The 26114-nt window shown below is 35.4% G+C and overlaps 1 protein-coding gene across 5 annotated transcripts in view; it reads left to right on the top strand.

Annotated features, from left to right (window-relative positions):
- VPS13B (vacuolar protein sorting 13 homolog B) overlaps nt 1-26114 on the top strand; it is a 319343-nt gene that overhangs the window by 56045 nt on the left and 237184 nt on the right. For all 5 annotated transcript variants that reach the window (XM_026690439.2, XM_026690425.2, XM_087962041.1 and 2 more), the window contains exons 17-19: nt 1640-1821; nt 19799-19933; nt 21671-21844. In XM_026690439.2, the coding sequence (XP_026546224.2) occupies nt 1640-1821; nt 19799-19933; nt 21671-21844 (491 nt within the window). The remainder of the gene's footprint in view (nt 1-1639; nt 1822-19798; nt 19934-21670; nt 21845-26114) is intronic.

The raw sequence follows: 26114 nt of genomic DNA on the forward strand, positions 1-26114 counted from the left end.
ACAACATAGATTATTTTTAAACAAAGTTAAGATAGGTCTGTAGTAAGCTCTAATTTGTTTCAAATCAAAGTGGAAAATAGAGGAACAGTCAGAACTATTTCACAGATACGAATGCTGGAATTGACCTACAATGTCCTTCAGGACTTGTTATGATGTATTTGAAGGAATGCCTTTCCTTGTATACTACAAGACCATCTTCAGGAACTCTGCTTTGGGTGATCTCCCACTCACCCCCTTATCAGTGAGCAAGTTTGTTCATTAGATTTATTTCTAAAGTATTTATTTTTCATTCGGATTATTATTATTTTTTGCAATAGATATTTTGTGTTTTACAGTTCATGATTTATATTTGTTACTGAGGTTGAAGCAGTACTGTATTTCCATGTAATAGCATAAAGTATACAGTTTACATTTGTGTGCATGTGCTCACACATAGTTTCATATGCATTCCTGTGGAGATGAATTAGTGCTAGTTTAAATGTCATAACGAGCAAAAGTTCCAAAACTTTTGGGAAGTGACCATATTCTGGTCGATTCAGATTATTTGATTCTTGTCTCTTTTAATTATTTGCTTAAATTAAGTAGTTGCAATAACTGACAATGCTATGAATATATGGCAAGTATTTTTTTTTCTTTTTAAGATTAACTGAACATGTTGAAGTGCATGACAGCCAATTTGATGATATCTAGCCTTTAAATTCTTTTAACAGCCCCCCTACCTGCCCCCCTCCAGCTATTTTTTAATCATAAGTTTATACTATAGTAGCAAGTCTACTGGTCTTATGTTGGGAAAAAATGAACTTATTTTACTAGGATATGAGTAATAAAAAATAATTTTAGGAAATTCTTGGCAGATTCCAGCCTTACATTTTGGGACATTGTATAACCCTGTGGAGCCAGCTGTTCACTGCTATGTTCTTTTAATCACTAAAGGGTGTTGATTTTAATGGAATGGGTTATTTCTAGCATACATGCTTGTGTTTCATAGGCTGTAGACTTGCATGGTCCTTTGCTTAAGGACTGAACTCTACTCTCATTTAAAAATAGTGCTTAAACTTAGTTTAGCAGATTTTCAAAACATTTTGCTACCCTGCGTCAAGCTAAGGGAACAAAATAACAAAATTTTGTCCTCTCTGCCCCAATAATGTTATGGCATAGTCCATGAAAGCAATGGATTGCTTCAAACAATTCTGCAGCCTTCAAAAACTGTATGAAAGTACACTGTGTTCTCATGCAATTTTCATAAGATCTGGAGGCTACACAACTTCCGGAGGGTTTGGAGGCCACACATTCCTGCGTGGTTTCTATAGCTTCCAAAAATCACACGTGACTGGGGCATGCTTTGGAAAATCACATGTGACTGGGGCATGCGTTGGGTATTGGTGAATGCTGGCCTGTCACCCAAAACATCATGGCATTTCACATTCAATATATGTCAAATGTTCTCCATCACTGTTCAAATCTCTAAGTTGTCTTGCAATTTAGAAATTTAATTTGTCATGCATTGCATGGAGATTATATGTCTACCTGTGTATATGTATGTATGTATATGTATACACACATGTATGTATGTATAAATATATGTTCCAATAATAATACTATGCAATTCTAATTTCTCCCATCCTTTTTTATTTCCTAGGTCTAAGCGATCTAATACTGCAGTAAACGAATTTATATTTGAACTTCCAAATTTGACAATTCAGGCTACCAGAGCTCAGAACTTTCTAATGCAAACTATTTGGCAGAGTTGGGCTTATACTGGAAATTCTAGTTCATCATCAGTGAATGAAAGTTTAATGAATGAAGTCTTCCAAATATCAGGTAATAACAAATTTGTTCATTCATTCATTCACTCACTCATTCATTCATTCATTCATTCATTCATTCATTCATTCATTCATATGTTTAAAGTTCAGATACCATTTTTTTAAAAAAAAATTCTGATATGATCTATTTTAAGTAAGTTTGTACATGTAGAACTGTACAATAAAATGTATTGAATGTATTTGGAAAAAACCTGAATGCACTCATTTACCTAAATAAATAATATATTATTTAAACACATTAACTTAATCCTCCAGTTAAGCCATTGTATTTTGACTGGCATTAATAAATGTGCTTGTGGCATAATTTACAAAATAGACATTTGGCTTCTGGAAAATAAATCTTAACTAATCAGTTTAAAACTTGCTTTACATATTGGCCAACTGCAGCTTGTTTTTATACTTGTTCAATGCATATGTTTAAAGATCTCACCCTCCTTTTTTTCTAAAGTATGCAGTTCAAGAATTTAAGTAAGTACGAGACAATATCATCCCTGTTTGTAATTGAAGAATTACATTACTAATGTTCATTTAGTTTATTCAATTTAGGTGCCATCTGTTTCCAAACAGATGGAAGGCTGTGTTTATCTCCTCTTTGAGAGTTTTCCTATTATAATTCTTTGTAGTAAGTTTGAAGTTTGGATTCTGAATGCGTATGCCAGGAAAATATTAATGCCATTGCATAAAGTTTTATTTTCTGTAGAAACTGAACCTTGAGAGTGTTTTTTCCCTGCTGCATTTAAGTAATTTGTAATTTTGTTGACAGTCCAATTCTATTAATCTCTGTGTGGGGGTTTTAGACAAAATTGCTTGCAGGCCTCTAATTTATCTGCTTAAAATGATCCAATAGGCATTTGGACCCCTCATGTAAATGATGTATTAAAGTGAAAATAAAACCTATTTTCCAGAAAGTAACTGCAAAACTATTTTATGGAAGATTTCATGTGGAATACTGTAATGGTTGAATAATAAATTTTACCTCACAAAAATGAAATTCAATAATACAGTAGCTTTCTCAGTGCAGTAGCATCTGGTTAAATCTCAGGAGAGCCAATATTTTCCAACTCATTAGGATCATGTCGTTCTATATGTCGTCAACACTGACTTAGCCAAGCTACCTTTACTTACATAACCACCAAACTATTAAATAGGTCTCTTGTGGAGTGAAGTCAACTATTCCTCTTATTTTCCTTTTTCCTTGGAAGAAAAGAAGAAAAGTACATGTTGTAACATTTAAACATCTGGTCAAAACCACATCAGGGTAATGTTGAGGAAAGTAAAAGAATTCAGAATTCTTCCCAGGTGTGCATATAAAAAGGGTTTTGGATTTGTTACGTAGCTCTTTAGCCAGTTAAAAGAAAGATTGGAAAGACATGCAATTGCTATTTTAATGCCTCTGAAATCTGTTCTTCCTCCACCCTTTTCTTTCTCTCTCACCCAACCTCCCCATCACAGACATTTCTGAACTGAGTCGTAAGGCAGATTGTTGAGCTTTAATAATTTCCTTCCAATTTTCTGGGTTGAAATGTGAGCTCCACGTGATATGTCCAAAACTGACACTTATTCTGAGCACCATTTTAAACTACATGCAGTATTGTTTGAGGTTTCACTTCAGGGACTAATGAGTTCAGTGCTGTTCTTACCCATTGGTGTGCCATGAGTACATTAGTTAACTTGATAACTCAATTATAGCTGAACCCAGTAAGCTTTAGACCTGATTGCCTTTTTTGGTTCTAGTCGCTCCCCAGTGAAAATTAGCTATTTTAGCCTTTGTACTTGTACACCTAGGACTACAGAAAAGTTTAAGGAAAGTCAGATGTAAATAATATAATTAATCAATTGAAAACCCCTCAATGTGATTTAAAATGCCTGTAAGAAGAAAATGGCAGCCCAGGAATTTTCTTACAAATCTGTGCAAGAAATGAGCACTGTAGTCTTGAGCCAAGATGTATGATGACAACTGGAAGAGTTTCAAAGAACAGTGTGGCAAATATTGGCAGTTGATTTTTAAAGCAAACTGGCTCAGCCGTTCTCCCTCCTCCCCCCCAAAAAAGTTTCTCACACTCTTAACCTCATACTCTTAACTTGTCACCTTTTTCAATGAAAAATTAGTAATTATTTTTGTTATTGAGATTGTACAATGCATCAGATTGAAAGAAAAAAAGGAAACAATACCAAACATTAGCATCATTGCTTTATGATTAAATTGCCAAGAGTTTTCTTGTCTTGGTGTCCTGTAAAGCAAATCCAACTGCAATCTAGAGCAGGGGTCTCCAACCTTTTGGACCTCAGGGACAACCAAACTCATAATTTTAAATCCTACTGACCAGAGACCCTGGGAAAATCCCAAAAAATGTCTGCATTCCCCACCCTGTTTTCCTATCAATCGATCTTTATTTGGGATCTCAGGATACCGTCTCCAGCTCTATTCTCGGGGTGGGGGGAGAGAGAGACTTTTGGCTTCATGTAAGGAAAACAGCAGAAGCAGGAGAAGCCTTTCTTTCTCTCCCCCAAACTCCACCAGAAATGAGTCTTTGTGAGATCTGTTGCACCGGCACAGCCTCTTGGAGCAGGATGCCTTGCAGGGTCCCAAAGACTCATTTGTGGCACAGTTTGGGGGAGTGAAAGAAAGACTTTTGCTGCTTTCTTTGCGTGCAGCCAAAAGCAGAAGAAAGAAGCAGCAGAAAGGAGCAGCCTGGTGGCTAGGTGAGGCGTGTGGGGTGCGTGGGACAAGTTCCCCCCTCCGCCCTTTGCCCCCTCCCCTCGCTACCTCATGGTGTCCACAATGCAAGTGACACAAGCCTTGTGTTCCTGCGCAGCCTGGATTAATTGCTTTGGGGGTGACATTTCTCGGCGGACCACCAAAATTTTCTCGCGGACCACCAATGGTCCCCAGTCCACTGGTTGGCGACCACTGATCTAGAGCCATTTTCCCTACAAAGAAAAGGCTACAAACTTCTAACAATGAATTGTGATACATTTTATGCTCCTGTTCTGGCAAGACATTGTCATAATGTCAACAAACTTCAAACCTGAACTAATTAATCCATCCAATTAACCCCAAGGGGATATATTTAAATCTTAAACAGAATTGGGTTTGTTTGGGGCTAAAGTAAAATTCCTATGTCAAGCAAGCTATTTACCTGAGGATTAACTGTCCCTTCTGATATCTGTAATTTGAGACAAAGTCTCTTGTTAATGCTCAGTATTCTGACTCACTGGTGGATGAAATTTTAACTTCCCTAAATTGTATGAAAGGTTGAAAAAAAAAAAGAATACAAGGATGGGATGGATATGAAATGTTAGCACATCTGCTATTTCCAAAACCCTTTCAATTTTACCCATTTTACTTGCCTAGGAAGAATTAGTAATATGGACATTCTTGGAATAAAAAAATCATTGAATGTTGCAAGGTTAATAACTTGAACAGAGAAATGTTCTGGCTATAATGCATAGCAGCAGTGTGTCTACTACTAAGGTCAAGAGTCATGATGTGGTGGAATGACTATGCTTGACCCTAGTTAAACTTTTCTGCATAGGCATTTTGGACAATGTGCAGGATTCTTTTGAGTGCTGTAATCTTGCAAACATTATGTATATGTAAATTTCACTGAATATACCAAATTGCCATTGTACATGTTAATGGCTACCAGGGTTCTATATATCTTTTATGGAAAATTTATCATTTGATTTCCTGTTTGGAAGAACAGTATTTATCCAGACATCATTATAAACATTGTTGATATTGTGGCTACTATTTTCTGATTGTATTCTTTCAAAAATTTCCTTTAGTATTTTCACTGTTATAATTCTTTGCAAATAATTTGCAGGCTTTTCTGTTTACCCAAACAGTTTAGTCCCTTCTAGTGTCCAATTTTTGAAATAATGAAATTGCTTATCTTTATTTTATCTTGAAAAAGGCAAAATAGAATATTTCCCACAAGAAGCTGTTATTTATTTTATAGTTAATTCCAAAACCTTATTGTAAAATTTTAAATATTCCAATTTTCTCTGTACCCTTGGTCCTTTTATAGCTTTCTAAAAATCAAAATGTTATTTAGCTTTTACTATTTATTTCAAATTCTTAAGTGTATGATTAAAAATGTCTTTATTAGGACTGAAAGCAGATTCACCTGGTGCTTTTAAACATGTTCTTCTGAAGATCTCTAATAGCTTAGAAGTAGTTAATGAACAATTTATGAAAAAAGTTCTCTAATAGCTTAAAAGTGGTTAATCAGCAATTTTGTGATTAGAAAATGAGGTTTGTGAATTTAGTGTCTTTTAAAAGTCTCTGCAGTTGCAAGCAAGGGAGCTTAATCCTGCTGTTTCCCAGCACTCAAGCCTGCAGAAAACTGCTGTCCTATCAGAAGAAGAAATAAAATATGGATATTTATTTTTTTGATAGAAAATGTAAGCCATTTATTGTATTCTGAATCTGGTATATAATTTTGCATGTTCTATATTTTTTTCACATAAAAATATTTATTAGCCAACCTTGCCCAAAGTAGCTTTACTTTTGTTCGATACAGGGAAGCCCAGAATGCAAAGGAGAACAGATTATCATCCAATTTACAAATATTTCTGTGCCTCGGGATGTTTCTTGTCATCTACAAACTTCCATTATAGTTGCTTTTTACAAGCTTGTTTTAGGGGACTATCTTATATGGCTGTATTTGACTGTCAACTAAGATAATTTATGTAGTAGTTTATTTAGATTACATAGCTTGGAAAAATGTGTTATATAAAAAGCACCTATATTGCCCTTTTACACAAAAAGGAATCTATTCTCATTTAATAGAATTACTGACTTTAGTGGAATTGAAAAACTGAAAGAATTGTAGGTTCATGTGATAAATATCTATCCTAAAGAATAAGAAATAAAATATTAGTTTTTCAAAAATTGTACTCAATTTATTTACTTGTTTAACGGTATCACTTGTTTAATGGTATCTAGATCCAGCTGTAAATTTCATGGCCTCAGCATTAATTGCATAGTAGGGAAATTGGGCACCAGAAAAATAAATTTCCACTAGGATTGTGTGCATCTTAGTGTTGTGTGGCAGCTATAAAATACAGAAGTGTAATGTTGAAGGGAAATGTTGCTGCTTTAAGAAGTTGTTGAAGTTACCTTCTCACCCCAGGCACTTAGAAGCATTTTTTTGCTTTCAAAGTGTAATGTATCTCTAATTCATAATACTTAGTACAAAAATAAAATCTTGTTTTGCTTTGCTATTTTAATAAAACTGACATCACATTTTTAAGTGGGAAAAACATGCATAGTCGTTTATATAAGGGAAATACTGAGAAAGTAGTATCAGTTGGTATTTTGTATTCATGTTGAAATCACTTTTCTGTTAATGAACAGATTGCTATTAATATCTTTTAGCTTTTGAGTCAGTCTTGACTTCTAATGACTACCTGGACAAGTCCCTTCATTTTTCTTGGCAAGGGTTTTGGAACTGGTTTGCCATTGCGTGCTTCCTAAATAACTGTGTATTGAGACTTAAACCGGGGCAGGGATACTGGACCATGGGTTTATGCAGCTAGTTTCTTCCATCATAAATTCTCTTGTATACTGATTTTTCCATTGCCAACATTGCTAAGATAACTGTAATGTACTTGAATATGAGATCTAATGAATTAGTTAATGAGATTTTTGAAGCATGTCCACTTATTTCATATTTTAGTTTAATTTTTAAAATTAATTAAAGGCTGTGTTCACAGAAACAATTTTGTAAAAGGACAAACTTGCATGTTTTGTAATGGTAAGTTTATACATTAGACTTTTTCTGTCAGACATAATGGAGTCTTTGGAAAGAATATTATAAGTTTTCTATGTAGTGGTTGCATTGCAAGTGTTCCTGAGAGAAATGTGGGTAAAAAAAACTTAATGTGATGCATTTCAATATTGAATTAATTTCTAAAGGAATGTCTGTTTCTTGTTCTGAAGATAATACTGCATTAATGTATGCTTGGCATATGAAAATGATTATGGAAATAAGGGTATGGGCTGTGAGCTGTATTTTCAGTTGGAATGTAATACAGCTTCTGTTAAAGACCCATGTAATTCAACACCTTTGCTAATAGAGATATTAATGTTTTGTTTTAAGGGTAATGATATCTTCCATCATTACATATTTTTCTTGTTTTTATTGAGCAGGATATTATCCTATATAGTTTTAACTAAATTGCATTGAAGGTTCCATTGTTGATTGATTTTGACACACTTCCTCTACATTTTTTTCTTCTCTTGTAACTAGAATAAAATGGATTCAATTTTCTTTCCCTTTGAAATATGTCATGTCAGGCTTTCCTTTGAAATGAGTACTGATGTTTCTTTCTTGCAAGACGAGATATTTTAAATGTTATGCCTCATAGAAGCTCTAGTTCAGAAGGCTGCTAAAAATATCTTTGTGTAAATCAAGTTCATAACGTTTTGTTATTTTGTTTGGATGGACTAAATAGACCAGACTGAATTAAAATAGTGTTTCATTATGGCACACTAGAATGTAATTCGGTTGGGTTGTATAAATGTGGAATGTGGAATGAATTTTTTATTTTTTAAATAACAGCTTCTAGCAGGGTGTTCATAAAGTGTAAGCACTTGAATTGAGCAGTTCAGCTCATGTCCCTTGATTAGATCAGGCAAAGGAATAATTAGCTTTTATGTGCCAACTCATAATCTCAGGAACAAATCAAAGGAATCTGCTTCAGAAATGCCACATTTGGAAATGTGGTAATAAGTAAGAATCAGCTGTGTAGTATGTTCAACACAGGAAGAAGTAAAATGGCAACAAATTATTTGAGCCAGTTTGGTATAGTGGTTAAAATACTGACCTAGACACCAGGAGACTGTGAGTTCATGCCTTAGGCATGAAAACTGGTTGGGCGATCTTGGGCCAGTCACTGATTCTCAGCCAATTATTGTGGAATAAATAGGAAGAGAAAGAAATATTATGTATATTGTCTATCTTGAGCTATTTATAAGACAATAAAGATGGGATAAAAGTAATAAATAATAAACAAATTGGTATTATGCAGAGTTCTCCAGATCAGCAAGTCCAACAGAATATTATATAAGAAGAAAGCCTTATTCTTTATCGATATTTAAACCTCTGTTGGATCGAGAAAACTTTTTTGTTAATATCTGGTGGGCGCTATATAGTAATATGCAGATAACATCTTCCCAAAAGAAAGTTAATTTTGTATCTGCAATTCTCCCCAATTAAAAGTATAAGCTGAGAGCTTTCAATGGTTACTAAGAAGTTGCAAAGATCATAATAAGAATGAAATATTCAACATTTACTTCTTTCATAATACATTCTAATGTTTGAAAGGGTTAGGGTTAGAATTTTAAAAGTAAGAATGTTTCAAATGGGTCTGTTTAATCTTTAATGCTTCAGAATACATATATGAGAATCTGTATATAGGTAACATCAGTGTTAAGTATAATATAAGACACCATTTTCAGTGGCATCAGACATTAGTCAACTTTCAGTAAAGTAATGAAAGCAAATTAAAATGCAGCGTGCATTGAACTAACTGTGAAATAAAGCCGAATACTAGTTACTGTTGTTCCCAGCTTAATAAAATAATTTGCTTTATCTCATTTTTATCATGTTGACCTTTTCTCCATGCCCATGAATCCATTCAAGGAAAATTCGTGAATGTGTAACGTAAGTCTGTAGAAACAAAAAAGATATTTTTTACTGTTCCTTTGCATTAAAATAATGCAAACTCAAAGCAGTGGTAGTCCCCTGATTTAATTATGAAGAGATGCAGAAGATAGTATTTTCTGGCGGCAAAGATTAGTTAGTTGTGTAAGTTCCAAACAAGTAACAGAGCACACATTTTGCTAACTTAAGACATTGGCTTAATTTCATTAACTGTGGTCTAATATTTTGTGCATGCTACTCTTGGTAAACCACAGTGGTATTTTCTGGCTATTGCTTCAAAGCTTTACTGTTTTTCACCCATTTTTATTGACCAAATGTGTCATAGCAACATTCACTAAGTCTGGAAAATAGACTTTAAATGTTTTTGCTCTAATGAAAAATCTAGCATGTAATGCACTTGCTGATGTAATTAAGTTAATACTTTAGAATTTCCAAAATCTTGACTTTTATTGCTTCATGTTTAGAAAAGGTTATGTTTCTATGAAGTAATTTTTAACATGCAGTTCTTAAAGTACAAAAGCAGCTGAATTAGAAGGGCCTGTTTGTAACGACAGTCAGTAATATTATGGTGTACTATTTTAATCACTCTATAAAATGATTGCTCTGTATGAAGAAGAGGGAAAAACCCAGAATGAAAATAGGTTATGGTAGAAACAGAAGCAGCTATGTACAGTATGTGAAGACTGAAAGAGGTCTGGCTTTCTTAACTTTTGAGATTGCTTCTGCAGCTGTCTTGATGAACACTAAAAATCTCCACAGACCGTTCTAATCCTGGACATTCATATTTTGAACTGTTACCATCAGGGAGGTGTTATAGGTATCTTAAAATGAGGACTAATAGATTGAGAAACAGTATCTTTTCCAAGGCAGTAATTGTCTTGAATCAAACAGTGCATTTGTGATTTAGTTCTATTATTATAATAATTATTTTAATTTTTAAATACTCTGTAGTGTGATTGTGATATGGTGTTTGGGGCACTGTGCTGGAGTAGCTTTCAAATTTCATTGTATTTGTTCTATTCTATTCTATTCTATTCTATTCTATTCTATTCTATTCTATTCTATTCTATTCTATTCTATTCTATTCTATTCTATGAAGATTAGTTTTTAGTTTGCAAACCTCTAAAATTTAAGATTTCATTTGAACTTTGTTTATAGTAATTATAGATATGGTGACTAGAGAGAGAGATTTAATTATGTTTCCCAGACAGTTGAACTAAAAGAATACATGCAAGAGTTAACTTATATTTTAAAGTGATTCCACTTTTTTCTCTACACCATTATTAGAGAGTAAAATAGATATGCTCAATTACTATTACCTTTCATCTTCTAGGCCTATTGTTTTATCTGTTTAGCTCAGAAAACTGGATGCAACATCCATAATGTCTTCTTACCCGAGAGCTGTCAAGTGGTTCACATAAGAACTAAGACCCTATGATTTTTGCGGTGGAATCGTGGCAAATAAGTCAAATAAATAATTAATTTCAAAGAATTAAAAATATGAAAATAGAGTATAAACCCATACTATAAGCTTTGAACTACTTGACTAATAAATGTGAGGTAGACACTGTGGAGTATTTATTTAATTTATATTCCATTTGATACTACTCACTCTGGGCAGCTTTGATACTTATTTGATATTCACTACTTGCTGTAATAAAAATCTTCTCTCATACTCAAGAACCACTTACTTACATTGTAGTGATTAGTATTGTAGAAGAATGGCTCAATCAATGGAACTCAGTTCACTTGCCCTCTGTACAAAAGGTGTTAGGGGCTTTCACAGTTAGAATATGGTTCCTTACGCATTGATGGGAATACTGCAAGACTATGTATTTAAGTGTCTCCATGGGCCATCTGGTCCTTTTGACTTCTTTTTCCCTGACAGTATATCTGTCAAGAATCAACTTCCAAATAGTTTGCTCAAAAGGACAGCCTTATTTGAACACAGTTTTGTTCAATACATGGTCCAACCTTCTCCATTTGGTTTTTCCAAGGAAATCTACTCATACTAGTCTACTGAACCTAATGGGGCAAAAAAATGGAAGAAAGGCAGGTCCTCAGCTCTGACAACCTATATGGTTTCTCTCACAGAGTTATTTACTTTGTGTCAAAGTAGAGTAAGACATGTGTATCTTTCAGGCAAACATCGGTAATGAATAATCATGTCCTTGTCATAGTTGCATCCTTTAATGAGAAGTATTAGGAAAGAGATGAAAGGAAATATTCATGTCTGTGATCAATTAGGTAGCTGCTCTTTGGCAGTTTTGTGAGAAGTAACTGGTGGTAGCATGGCTCTACTACTGTACTAAAATGTTTTGATTGAATTGACTGATGACTTTGCTATGGAATTGTATAATGCAGCAATACTTGGACAATCCACAGGAACACTGGTTGCCACTAACTACTGCTGCTAGGCATATAGTGTCCTTTACTGAGTGCTTGGGAAATCCAGTCACTTCATAATTGTATGAGTGATACTACATGAGTTTTTCCTAATATTAGGCCGAATAAAGCAGTTGCCTTCATCATAGAATCCTGGCCAGGAAAGGGTAAGTTTTATCTTAACTCTTGTCATTCCTTTTGATGAAAGAAAGATCTAGATTTTCTGCACCCCAACACTAGCCTAGTTCCCTTAGGTTGATGAAGGATGATATGCTGTTATAGGAAGATATACAGTGGGCTTACCCCTTTCTCTGAAGGGAATTGTATTGTATCTTTGTTGTCTGATTGGGTTGAGATCCTTTAAGGTAATTGTGCTTGAGAGTTTGGTGCCCATGACTGCAGCACAGATCCTTGCAATTTCAAAGGAAAGCAGATTTACATATTTAGATTTATGAACCATGGTGGCATAGTGGTTAGAATGCAGTATTGCAGGCTAACTCTACCCACAGCCTGGAATTTGATCCTGATGGGTTCAAGGTTGACTCATCCTTCTGAGATCAATAAAATGAGGACCCAGATTGTTGGGGGTAATATGCTGACTCTTTAAACCTCTCAGAGAGTGCTGTAAAGCACTAATGGAGCGGTATATAAGTCTAAATGCTATTACTAGTGCTAGTGCTTCTCTGTTGGAGCAATGTGATAAGCTGTTAGAATTTTGAGCTTCCTTTGACTGATGGTGGATTAGAACCTGGGTTTTCTTGTTCAAAATAGTATCATGTATAATAAGTTGCAGTGATGTTAAAATAATAATATGTCATGACATTGTTACGCTAAAACAGTGGTTCCCAAAGTGGGTGGTACCACCCCCTAGGAGACAGTGGGATGCCTTGGGGGGGGCACTAAGGGGCAGCAGGGGGGCGTTTGAGGCATCGGCTGCGCAGGCTCACCCCATTGAGTCCCTTGCACTGCTCTGGTGCAACAGTCAATGGCATCCGTGGATCACCTACAGGGAGGCAGAGGAAGGGGGGCTTTGACCACATGCCCAATATCCAGGATCCCACTCAGCTAAGCCCGCCCCTCTTTGTAGTTGCCGTGCCTGACAGCAAGTTCACAGGCTGCCCCTCCCGCCAGAGATCAGCCTCCCAAGCTGCTCCCCTCTCCTGGGGCACTCACGTCATAGAGGGTGGTGCGGTTCCCTCCTTCCTGGAGCCAGTACAGGGCAGGGTTGGGGAAGCCTAGAGCAGGCAGTGGCGGCACGTTGGAAAGTAGAGCTTTCTGACATGCCTCTGGGGGCAGCAACTCACAGTGGTGTTGGCGGTGGCACGTTGGGAAGCTCTACTTTCCCGACTGAAAAAGTGGACTGAAAAAGTTTGGGAACCACTGCGCTAAAAGATCCCACTTTGTATTTGTGTCTGACACAAATATATAAGCTGCATCATTGTGTCATGACATCATACAATCACCATTTCTCACATCATCTTTGCCTCTGCCATACCTGCCATCGATTTAAGATTACTACAAGTTTTCTTAGTTCAGATTTTTCTCTCTGCACATCTATCTTGTCAGTTTTGCCATTATTAATTTTAATCTCATGATTGTAGTTTATTCAGCTTTTTAAATTGGAAATTCAGGTTGTTTTTTCAATATATCAATATATGTTGAACTCATTATTTCCAAACTGACTTTCAATTACCGTGTACTAAATAAATATACACCCTTACAATAGTCTGCCTCAGGGCTTGATACTTAATTTGTTGGACACATTTATAGTGATGAAGTATGATTCAGTTTAGGTTAGGAAGAGTTTAATAGGTTATGTGTGGGCATTGTGCAGATGTTCCAGATGAGAAAAGAGCAATAGGCTTTGTTACTAAATGATATACACAATCCAGTATTGATGAATTTGAGTGGGTGAGTTACTTTATATATATTTGTTTGCTGGATCTTCTTAATTTGGATTTATTTGTAGGCGACTTCATTCCTGCTGCTGAAAAAATACCATTCCTTAAAAAAAAATACTTTCATAGAAAAATTGAAAACACAATTAAAAAAGAAAACAACACAGACTATTGAAAATATGTCCCTGTGGAATTAGCATTATAAATAGGAGATTTTACAGGGTAATTTTTGTCTTTCTGCTGTGAAAGCAAGGTTGCTTTGGTTTTATATATTTATAAGTCTTGGTTTTATATATTTATACCAAAAATGTGCAAGTTTCCTGTATAAGGTAGCTGACTTGAAAGTATAGAGAAAAGAGAAAAATACTACAATGAACACAGCAAAACTTGATAACAATTTAGTTTACAATGATTTGTGGTGCTATAATCAGTATACTTAATGAATTACCCTGTGGTAAGAGGGGCAGCTAATAAATTTGAGAAATAATGATGGCACTTACCAAAAACCATGTGCTCCAGCATGAAATCTTGTTTAGCATTTTGCATGTAATAAAACTTATTTTACATATGAAGCTACTTTTGTGCTATAAAACATTGACTGTTTTCCTAGTATTCAAAAATATGGATGTTTTTTAAAAAATAAATAGACATGACATAAAAATGACACAACCCAGAAGCTATTTTGGAAGGCTAGGATAATCATAAATTTGCCATCCTTGCTTTTCCAAAAATATTAACTCACTTGTTCTCTGTGGATTTTAAACAGCTGCTGAGGTTTTCATTATGCATTTCACTTGGCTTGCTTAGTTACAGCTGTATGTTTATGTACCATGCACACCTGCAGAGGCTGCCTGACAATAATAGTGGTGTGAATGGTAGACAAAATTATCCTGGCAATGCTGCAAATAAGGATGTTTCTGGGTTTGCAGTTTGTATCTCTGAGAGCATGAGATGCCAGCTGGGGTCTATGTTGTATTGCATAGGTATAAGACTGCCAACTGATTTCATACCAAATAAAAAGATAATTTTATATACATCGTTGTCAGAATTATGAAGTTCTTATTATGGAATTACAGAGTTCTCATGACTAAAATCTTTTAAAATAAACATCAGTTTAAAAATATTGATTGAGAAGGGTAAATATTTTAATGAACATATTTTAATAATATTAAGTGGATAATATTGTAAGGATTTATTTTGTGTATATAGCTTTTTCCTATTTATTTTATTTATACCGCTTTTTTCTTGTAGCTTAGCATGCTTTGCTGAATTCATTTTATGAGCTCCAGAATGTGAAAATGAAATGTGTTCTGCTACATTAACAGCTTTGTCTTCTTATTGAGTTTGAGGCGGTTAATGCTTGTTCCAGCTTCTGAGCTCTTATTCTTTACATTTTATTTCAGTGTAGGGCTTTATAGGATGCTTATTAGATTGATATATTCATAAAAAACTTTGCATAGATATATTACAAAACCTGAACCTAAAGAAAAGCATCATTTGACTTCACCAGACTTACAATATGAATTCCAGTTGTAGTTGTTCAGAGAATCACACATTGTCATTTAGTGAAACACCACACTGCTACAACTTACAATCTCCAGCCAGCTTTTCTATTGACTTTGCTTGTTGGAAGCTGACCGTGAAGGCTGTAAATGGTGATCATGTGACCACAGCAGTCTGTGACTGTTACACATGCACATTGATTGCAAAATACCCAAATTACAATAGAGACTGCAGGTATGCTGCAATAGCCACAAGTTCAAGGACTGGTTGCAAATCTCTTTTTTCAGCACCATCATAACAGTTGCTGAACAAGTAGTTGGTAACTGAGGATTGAATTGAATTGGCATCATTCAGTCTCAAGAGACTATGGTATCGTGCTAGGAAACCGGTAACTGCCACTTCCCATATTGTTTCAATGCTGTATGCAAAGCTGGAATGTCCTCTCCAGAGCACGAGGCCTGGGTAATTTAATATGGAGTATAAACTGTTACCCAAGCAGCAGATCCCCCGTCTCCATGTCACTGAAATAGTCTAATGGAATGGCAGAGCCGGTACGATTAGTTCTAGCTGCGTCGCAGGAGTCTCCAGAACGTGATTGTACACAGTCACGAACTGCTTCCGGGCCTCCGGCTCCAGATTTTGCCTTCAGGTTGGCTCCTGAAGCCTTTTCCAATGATAGATATAGCCACAAGGCAGTGGAGGTTTGAATTCAGAGTTTTTCTTCTCCTAGAAGATGGTTCTACTGTTTTATTTGCTGTTTGGGGCATAAAGACTCTTCCACCTTCAAAACTGTTCACCATCTTCTCCTGTAACCCTGGAAAGGGGCCCTATGAGGTGCTAACTACCTCTGGTAAAATAAAATCAAGTAAGAAAATGATGCTAAAATTTATATTCATCTTCCAATATCATTATTTTCTTGACCAAGACCCTATACAGTTTTCAAAAACCTGATTTAAATAGAATTTTGGATCTCCTTTGTGAAGTTATTCTACAGCCTGTCATTTTATTTAATGATAACATTAGCACTTCTGAAAGATTTTTCATTTCAAGATTGTTACACTTTCTAAATATTGCACATATAGAGTTGAAATTTGGCTCTGGCATTTACATCTTTCAAAGATGTCATCCTGTAATTTCTGCATATTGTTTGGTTTATCAGCAGCATGTGTCATCAATCCTGTAGGGCTTGCTGAAGTCAGCTCCAGCTTGGCAATTCAGCTGCAAACAGGTGAATAGGAAGAGAGTAATTTGTGAAGTTCAGTGGTTGTCAGACAAAAGAGACCCAGTCTGTATTTTTAACAGACTGCAGGTCTTGCATGAGCCAGATAGAAAAACTGCAAATAATTCCAGGGTTGACATATTTTCCTTTGTGCCATTATGTGGTTTGTTAAAATTGGAAACAATGAATGTAATAAATTTACAGAAACAGGTGGTAAGATGAAAGAAAGATCAGTACTGTATATCCTTTTGTTCAAAATGTAGTTGGCAGTAGTATAGTTTTGTTAAGTTATAAAGTGATTCTTCCTAGCAACATCTGTTATGCAGTATTTTGTAGTATAGTAAAACTTCAGTTTTTTTTCCAAACAGAACAATTACATTTGAGTCTCATATTACATCTTTAATCTGGAAGGACTTTTATTATATATTTTATCAATAGTAATTGGAATTGAAAATTTAAAAGCCAAATAGAAAAGTGAGTAGATTTTAAAAACAATGAAAAAGGAATTCCTGGAAGTGAATTGTGTCATATTAATTATTTATACTTGTGATAGTAGAACATACCGTGTTCCCAATGACTAAAACAGTCTCTAGAATTGTAGAGAAAATGAGATCATTAACTAATGAAATAGTTTAATTGGTAGTGGTGAATCAAGAAGATGCCAGATTTGTTTTTTGTTTTTATAAAAAGGTACTCATGGCAGCTGCTATTTTGTGAACTTCTCAGCTTGGAAGCCATTTTTCTTTGAGGCTTCTAGGCATCCGCATTCAGTGCCTGGGTATTTGGGAGAGGGATTTCAAGGGGCGGTGGAAGATTAGCCACAACAACATTCCTTTCTCAGGAAGTCAAGGACATGGTACTCTGCACCTGGAGGGGAGTGCCTGGGGCTAGTCTCCAATTGGAACAAAGTAATGATTGGACCAGGTGATGAAATGTTGGGCACAGGGTTGGATTTTGGATTCTCTTTGGGCCGAAATCTCAGATTCAGGTTTTCCTCAGATGTGCCAAGATGACATCTCTAATAAGATGGATCTTTGAGAAGATGACAGTCTCAGGGTCTTTTAATTTGGAGGTTGTTACTTGGAACGCTGTCAGTAATATCATTTGTTTTAGGAGGGATTGTTGCTTTTCAAAAGTAAATTCACTGCAAACTTGAGTCTGCTTGGATCGAGTCTATAGTAGTAATCAGAGTATCATCTAGCCCTGTTATCTAGGATTAATTTTGGCCTGTGAACTCTGGGAAGGTTTATAGGATGCTACGTAGACTATACTCTGCCCCAAACTGCTGCATCAATTGTATCCTTACTTGCTACAAGGGGATCTAGGGATAGTAACTCATGCTCTCACCACCAGTATAATTTATAGGAAGCTACCTTTAAAGACTACACAAAATTAACAATTAGTTCAGAATGTGGTGGCCTGTATCTTAACTGGCTCCTGATGCTGGGAGCAATTGTTTCGTTTATTTATAAACTGGAACAATTTATTTAATTGGGAGAAATTTTATTTATTTATTTAATTTGTATGTCCACCCAACTTAACTAAGTAATTCTGGGTAGTGAACATATTTTTTTAAAAAAAACTAATCAATTAAAATAATACAACCATTAAAATACGTAGCAGCTGAAAATAAAGCACCCATCATAATGACTATATTAACCATTAAACTACATTCTGCACACACGTGGCACCACAGGTCTGGGCACAGAACCAGCTCTTTATGAAAGCCAGCAGGCTTAGTGTCATCCTGTGGGAGAATGTTCCATAAGGTGGGCATTATGGCAGAAAGTCTTCAAGGCTCTTCCGGTGGCATTTCTTTGCTAATAGGATCTGAAGCATGCTCACCCTACCTGAGCCACAACAGAAAACTAAATGCTGTGTGGTCTTACACTTTGTTCTTCCTCTTCCAACTGGAGGAGCTCATCTTCCAATATCAAGTTGACATTGTTCTGGTTGTAAATGGCGATTTATTTGCTTGGCAGAATATTTAAGTGGGTTGCCATTTTTTTCAATAGATTGTGTTTGGTCTAAGTACTTGTCTATGCTGGCTGGGGAATCCTGGGAGTTGAAGTTCATATTTCTTAAAGCGGTTGAGGTTGAGAAAAACTGGTATAGTTCATAGTATCATTGAGATGTGGAAACCTTATTTTTTCAAAGCAATGATACATAAAAAGGATTTTATATAGAAAATATTAAAAGTAATGTTTTAAAAAGAATGTTCATGTTTTTCCATATCTTTAAAAATAAGGTTGCATTCTTATGAATTTTATCAATGTTTAGGAACCAGTGAAAATATACGTATGTAAATGCAATTTTTTTCTAGACCCCTTTCCAATTTTAATTGGAATATTTATTTTCTGAATTTTTTTAAAAAAATGCTTGTGTGAGACTGACTAAAGTAACATGAACCTAAGAATCAGAAAAATTACTTAGAATAATAACGATGATATGGTTAGGCTTTTTTTTTTCTTTACGGAACTGCATTTTATACCAAAGACTGCTGAGCCAACTGTAAATATGAGATGCAACAAAGAAGGTTCTGTTTCAAAGTTGATCGTTTTTTAAAAAAAATCTTACTTCCAATTAAGGATTGGGGTCCATTAATTTTTTTTGACATTTATTTACTTTTTAAAAACAGGTGCTGAAACTTATTTTTTACAAATACAGTGAATAAGGGTAGTTTTGACCATAGAAAAGATGAAATAATATGAATGGCCACAGCCCAATATAATGTGGGTGGGTGTTTACTGAGCTTTCCTTGTACAACTGTGCCAGAGTTCCGTGCTTCTGACCTGTTACACCTCCCACTGTTACAGTTCAGGAATAGCTGCCAGTAAGTTTTAAACTTGTGGCAAATGGCTTCCTTGGACGTGCAGGGAGAAAAAAAGAGACCACCAAACCTATTTTCACTTTTGACCTCAAGTAATTTCAACATTGTTTTTGTAAAAGGATGACAACTTCTTTTACATGCTGTGCTACCCAGCTGCATAAATTTAATTTATATTTTGTAACTGATTTGAATAGTTTCAAGGAGTAATCTATTATTTTAATTGATTTAACTCTGGGAAATTATACATAAATATAGCTAGAGAAACAAATCTTTACAGAAGTCTAATATGAGCACAAAGTTAACTGCAAGTATATGTATCCAGCTAACTAACAGTGCTATGTTTTCAGTTTTACTGTGTTAACAGTGTATTGAAAGTAAAAAATTGTAGTATTTAAATGTCTTGATGAAAAATATAAATATGTTGAATTCACAGGCTAGTACTTTTACATTTTTCTTTTTATTAGGTGTGAAAACTAAGAATCCTCAGCCGAGTCTTGAGGGCTCAATCCAAAATGTTGAATTGAAGTACTGCAGCACATTGCTGGTCAACTGTGCCTCTGGAACCATCGGATCAATAAAAATTTGTGCCAAAGCCCCAGGTACGTTCAGCTGGGCCATGTGAAAGTTGATGGCCTATTTAGGAGAATTTACCTTGCTTTTCACAAGGAGGGTTACTAAAACAAGAATGTGGCATTGTTCCTATGAATCAAATCTATTTCTTAATTTGTATTTTTGAAAACAAATTTAGATGATGAAGCATTGCAATAAGAATACTTCTATCACTGCTAGTGAACTGTACCTTGGTGATTACACAAAGTTTTAGTTCTGTAAAAGCTAAGCATAAAAAATTAAAATTATATCTACAATGAACTTACTTTCAGCTGCAAGTTCAATTAGGGAAACAAAACAACTACTTCATAAACTCATGGCACAACATAGGAGACCAAACCCATCAAGACAAGATTCATCAGTCCACCTGCATTTAAAAGACAAAGGTTACTCTTTTGAAGACAACAAAGTCCACATTTTGGACAGAGAGGACCGCTGGTTTGAAAGAGGAATCAAAGAAGCCATCTATGTCAAAATTGAACAGCCCTCTCTCAGCAGAGGAGGAGGGAAAATAACTAATCAGAGTTGTAAGGGACCTTGTTGAGTTTCCTCCATTATTTCTTGTCTGGCCTTCAGGTGCTTTGGAGAATAGCTTGACCCCTTCCTCTCTATGGCAGCCTCTCAAATATTGGAACACTGCCATCATGTCTCCCCTGGTCCTTCTCTTCACTAGGCTAGCCATGCCCAGTTCCTGTAACTGTTCTTCATATGTTTTAGTCTCCAGTCCCCTAATCATCCTGGTTGCTCTTCTCTGTACTTTTTCTAGAGTCTCAACATCTTTTTTATAATGTGGTGACCAAAACTGGATGCAGTACTGTAGGTGTAGTCTTACTAGGGCTTTATACAGTGGTATTAGTACCTCACTTGATCTCGATTGCATCCCTCTGTTAATGCAACTTAGGATTTCATTAGCTTTTTTGGCGGCTGCTGCACACGTCTGGTTCATATTTAGCTGGTTGTCCACTAACACTCCAAGATCCTTCTCATTGCTATTGACCCTGTTTTCACCCAGTCTATATGTGTACTTTTGGTTTTTCTTGCCTAAGTGTAGGACTTTACTTTTCTCTGCATTGAATTTCATTTTGTTAGATACAGCCCAGTGTTCTAATCTGTTAAGATCCATCTGGATCTTGAGCCTATCTTCTTGGGTGTTAGCTATTTCTGCCAGCTTAATATCATCTGCAAATTTGGTAAATTCCCCTTCTATTCCCTCATCTAAGTCGTTAATGAAGATATTAACAGGGATAGGGATATGACCTCAGCTATCTCTAGTCTACCAACACAGTCCTTTCAACAGTTCCAAGAAGGCTCCATACCCATTTGCAGTACTTAGGTGACTCTGATTACACAGATAAACCTCCAGGTGGCTGCAACAACTCTCTAAAAGAATGCAAATGACCAGCTGTCTGTAAGGACTATACATCCTTCCATTCCCCACCATCCAGTCAGAGCTGAAGAAGCTTCTTGGGTAACAAGAAGAAAAACCAGAAAGTCCAGTTGCCTCTTGAAAAAGCAGCTTTGGGACAACCATGACCTGGATGACTGAGAACCTCCATAGATGTTTAACACATAGTTATTACTAAGAAAGTCTTATGTCTTTATTTTGGTATTACCAATAGAAAAAAAGGTTACATTATCTGATTTTTAAAATTGTAATACATGATGCTAGTATATTCTGTTCAACATCTCTTCCTTGCACTCTTAACATTTTTTAACCATCTATCCAGGTGATGGTGGAAAGGAGAAGCGTATTCCTTTAATACAAGGTCCATCCGATACCAGAGACCTACACAACAGCAAATGGCTCAAGGAAAGCAGAAAGCCAGAATCACTTTTTGCTCCAGATTGGTTAGCTTTCACCATTCAGATCCCTCAGTGTAAGGATTACAGCTACAGTTCTGGTAAGTGTCAAATTCTTGGAAAAACTGTATCTACAAGGAAATCGAAGAATTTTCTGAGCATGTAAGAGAGCTTCAAGAAAAACAGATGTATTTCAGAAACTGAGATCCATTACGATCTCAATGAAAAAGTTGAGTCTTTTTTTTCATTTGACCAACTTAGATGTTTTTGTGTGGATATTGCATTCATCTTTCTAACCGTGCTACTTTATTTATTAAGTCCATGATAGATAGTTATTGCTATTATTGGAATATATCAGAAGTAAGTATCCTTTTGTGATATGTTGGCCGAGATGTAAACTTTTAACTTTTCATAAAGATTTGTTAACTTAAATCAGCTGGCTGGTGAAATCTTAAAAGTTGCCAAGTTTGAAAAACACTGATTTAAAGGAATTACATATTCTTCGGAATGTTCAGAATGATGAACAAATTTTGAAAAAGATATTTTGCTCACACTGTTACTATGGTGACATGAACTTTAAAAAATTGGAAATTTAAAGAAACAGTTGACCTCTTTTTCTTATGATATAATAAAGAGAAAATGTCATAGAATACTCGTATTGGAACTGAACCAAAGCAAAATAAGATGGATGGAATATAGGAGTTTTAATTTGCTGGAATAAATCAGAATTTAGTTAAGTTTCATATTCATTATATAGGTGGCTCTCTTTATTTGCTGGGGCTTTGTTCAAATTGAACAATCATGGATAAAGAAACCATAGATAATGGGATGCTGAAAATATATACTTCATAAATAATGCCAAGATCTGTTTGCCATTTTGCTCGTATGTAAAATGTATAAAAACATTTTAAAAATTATCCTCCAAACAGAACCTTACACCAAAAATCATGGATATTCAAAACCCTTTACCATAGATAATGATCTGGTCTGTATACTAACCACCGATTCACAAAACAGTGGATAATGGGACCACAGATAACTAGGGCCACATGTATTTTGTTTGTAGTTCATTATGTTGTTAAATATTGGATATTGAGAGCTGTTTCCACTATTTTTGTAGGGAACAACTTATCAGGGAAGAAATACAAGAAAAAGATTTGGGTTATTGTCAATTCATTTAAACATCAGTTGTGGTTTAAAGACAGTTATACCTATTCCACATGCTTCTACAGGTAATCCTTGACTTATGGCACAATTGGGACTGCAATACAGGTCATTGAGTGAAGAAGTCATTAAGTGAGATATCATGTGAGGGCTTCACTCAATGCCCATAATACTGTCACTCCCAGTTATCACTAAGTGATTGTGTGGGTTAACAATAGCAATAGCACTTAGACTTATAGCATTAACCATTCCATAGTGTTTTACAACACTCTGGGTGGTTTATAATGTCAGCATATTTCCCTCAACAATCTTGGGTCCTCATTTTACCAACCTCACATGGATGGAAGGCTGAGTCAACCTTAAACCCCATTAGGATCTAACTCCAGGCTGTGAGCAGAGTTGGCCTGCAATACTGTATTCTAACCACTGCCACCAGGGCTCTTAAGTGGATGCATTCCCAGGTAATGAGTATGGGATGCTTCGGGGTGGGAGAGACCCTGGAAGGATCTGCTCAAGAGTTGAAAATCCTTCCTGCCAAACTCCAAGCAGGATTTTTAGCCCCTGAGTGAAGAGACACATATGTGCCCACCTGCGCCAGGCCTCACAAGGCCTCTCCCCCCATTTAAGGCTCTCTGCACTCTATGCCTTACTGAGCTGGCTGTCTTCTCTTTGCTTGGACTTTGACTTCCTGTTATTTCTGGGGCTGGTTGAAAGAACTACCTACCAAGGGTGTTCAGGTTATGTTCAACTTTCCTCATGAGACAGTTCTTTCAGCTAGTCCCCAGAGACAAACTGGAGTCCTCTCTGCAGGTGGCAGCAGCTTGCAACCTTCCCTACTGGTTTCCCCATTGACTTTGTAAATGCCAACAGGTTGCCAAATCCCCAGATTAGGATCATGTGTCTGCAATGGTGATGATGCATTATTTTGTGACAGTGGGACATGTTTATAGGCCACAAAGCATCCTTTCTGAGGCAGTTCTATTTCTGGACCATCATTAAACAAAGGTCATAACTCGAGGACTGCCTATATAGTTCATATTTCAAAATTGGCTTGACGTAAATTATTTCAAAGGGAAAATAAACCAGATAGGATATAAACAGAATTCTACAAATGTTTCATCTCCAGAAAGAATTTTATAACAAAGGGATAAGTCAATTAGGAAAAAAAAAAAACAAATTGAGAACTAACAAAGAAGTTCTTTTTCTTACTGACTCATTTTATAATATCTCAATCCCATTTTTCATCCCTCAAAAAGAACCCCCTGCCCAGGACAGCTGTAGGGAACAAGATGTTGCTGGCAGTAGCCCCAGCAACCATGACCAATGCTGAGGGGTGCTTAGGAGTAAATTTTAGAGGATTACAAGATGCCTGGTCTAGTAGGAGGTCTTGTTATAAAAATCATTTTATTCTTCTTTCACGATGGTTTATATCTCTCTTTATATATCTATATCTATATCAATCAATCAATTAGTGGGTCATATAAATTTGTTTGTACTTCTTAAAAATTGCACCAAATAAATAAAAATAGTGACTATAAGCTGAAGTCTATAGTATTATAGATTTAAGAACAGTATTATGTATTTCTTTCATTATATCCAGTAAAGGAAAACTCTTTTACTGAAATCTGTAGAAACATAAATTACAACAGCAACAATGTTATTTGATACCTCCTTATGTTGCAGAGGTTAATTTTGTTCAGTGGGGTTAATTGGAAAGGAAGAGATGGGCATAAAATTCAGGATGGTTGCCTCAATCTCTTTTCCCCGTAGTATTGAAGTTTGGATAAAATGAAATTGTCAGTTTTTTCTATTCAATTATTGGTAAAAGATGCAATTAATTCAAATGGAGTTTGGTTTGCAAAAGAATGATTTTATATTACTAATACATAAGACACACACACACATACACACACACACACACACAATTTTAAAAATAGTTTATCTTGAAGAATTTTAAATTAAAGACAATTCACATTTATGGTTTGGGCATAAAGCATAACAATTACACTCATCTATCCTGTTACATTTCCTCTTATCTCCCTGAGGATTTCACTCCATACTTTATGTGTAATTGTTGCTGGTTTTCTATCATGTTCCCACTGGATTTCTGCTCCAAAAAAGAAAGAAAAAAAAATCTTATCCTTCTGATGACAGAACTTGCTTCAATGATTTAATGCTCTTAGCATTTTTGTTCACGGGAATTAGGAGCAAAATGTAGCTGCAGCTGAACATGGCATCTATTTTTGTAATGCTGAAGTTTATGCTTTGTTATTGGAGCTAAATGAAGAGATACAGGTGTTCTCCAGCTCAGTCTATTGGGATTTCTTGATGTTTAAGGCTTGCCTGTGCTTTCAGAGTCAAACAGCAGCTGTGAGACAAGGATTTATGCTTTTCTTAGAACTTTGGGATTTTAAAATGTTACATTTAATCACAAGCACAGAAAGAGCAAATGTTAAAGATGTTACACATACAAGTTGGAGGTTGATTTCTTTTCCATATGAGCTAGTTGTGGGAATTAGAGGAACCAAGTTCTCTTTAATCTTAATGGATAATTTTATAAGGATTATGATATCTTCCAAAACATGGATATCTGGATACCTATATTATGGTATACAACAATTCTAACTCTTTCTCATTATCCCATATATTCACATTATTTTATTTTTGAATGCCTGGTATCAAAAGAATAACTATAATCTGACACTTTGGATATTGTTGTATATTGAATTGTATTTATCCAGGAACATGGTCATACCAAAATTAAAAATGTTCAAGCTCCATCAAATTTAAATAGTTAAGTATATATTGATCTGTTCCCTGGCACCCAGATCACCTGGGTTTAATATATTTGTTAATGTGAAGGAAAATTAAAAATTGAAAATTAATTGAAATTATTATTAAAACCTGCTAGTTATAAGAATAATTTGATGAGTATATTGTCATTCTTCAGGAATAAAATGTGAACTTATAAATTACTTTTTTTTTTTTTATCTCAGGAAGGTTTATAAATTGATTCAAATGCCAGGGTGTGAAAATATATTGATAAAGCATTTTCTAGAGCAGGTTGATACTCAAATATTCTGGTAGTAATGGAAAGTGAACCTGCTAAAACATTAAAAATGGCAATGACAGGATTAACTGTATCCAGAGATCTGGTGTAATAAATAGGAGTTAACTACACAATCTCAGTAATAATATTTCTTGAAG

The sequence above is a fragment of the Notechis scutatus genome, chromosome 3 (assembly GCF_049901735.1).
Source record: "Notechis scutatus isolate UNSWTSFEM ecotype Mainland chromosome 3, rNotScu1.2, whole genome shotgun sequence".
NCBI classification, from domain to species: domain Eukaryota; kingdom Metazoa; phylum Chordata; class Lepidosauria; order Squamata; family Elapidae; genus Notechis; species Notechis scutatus.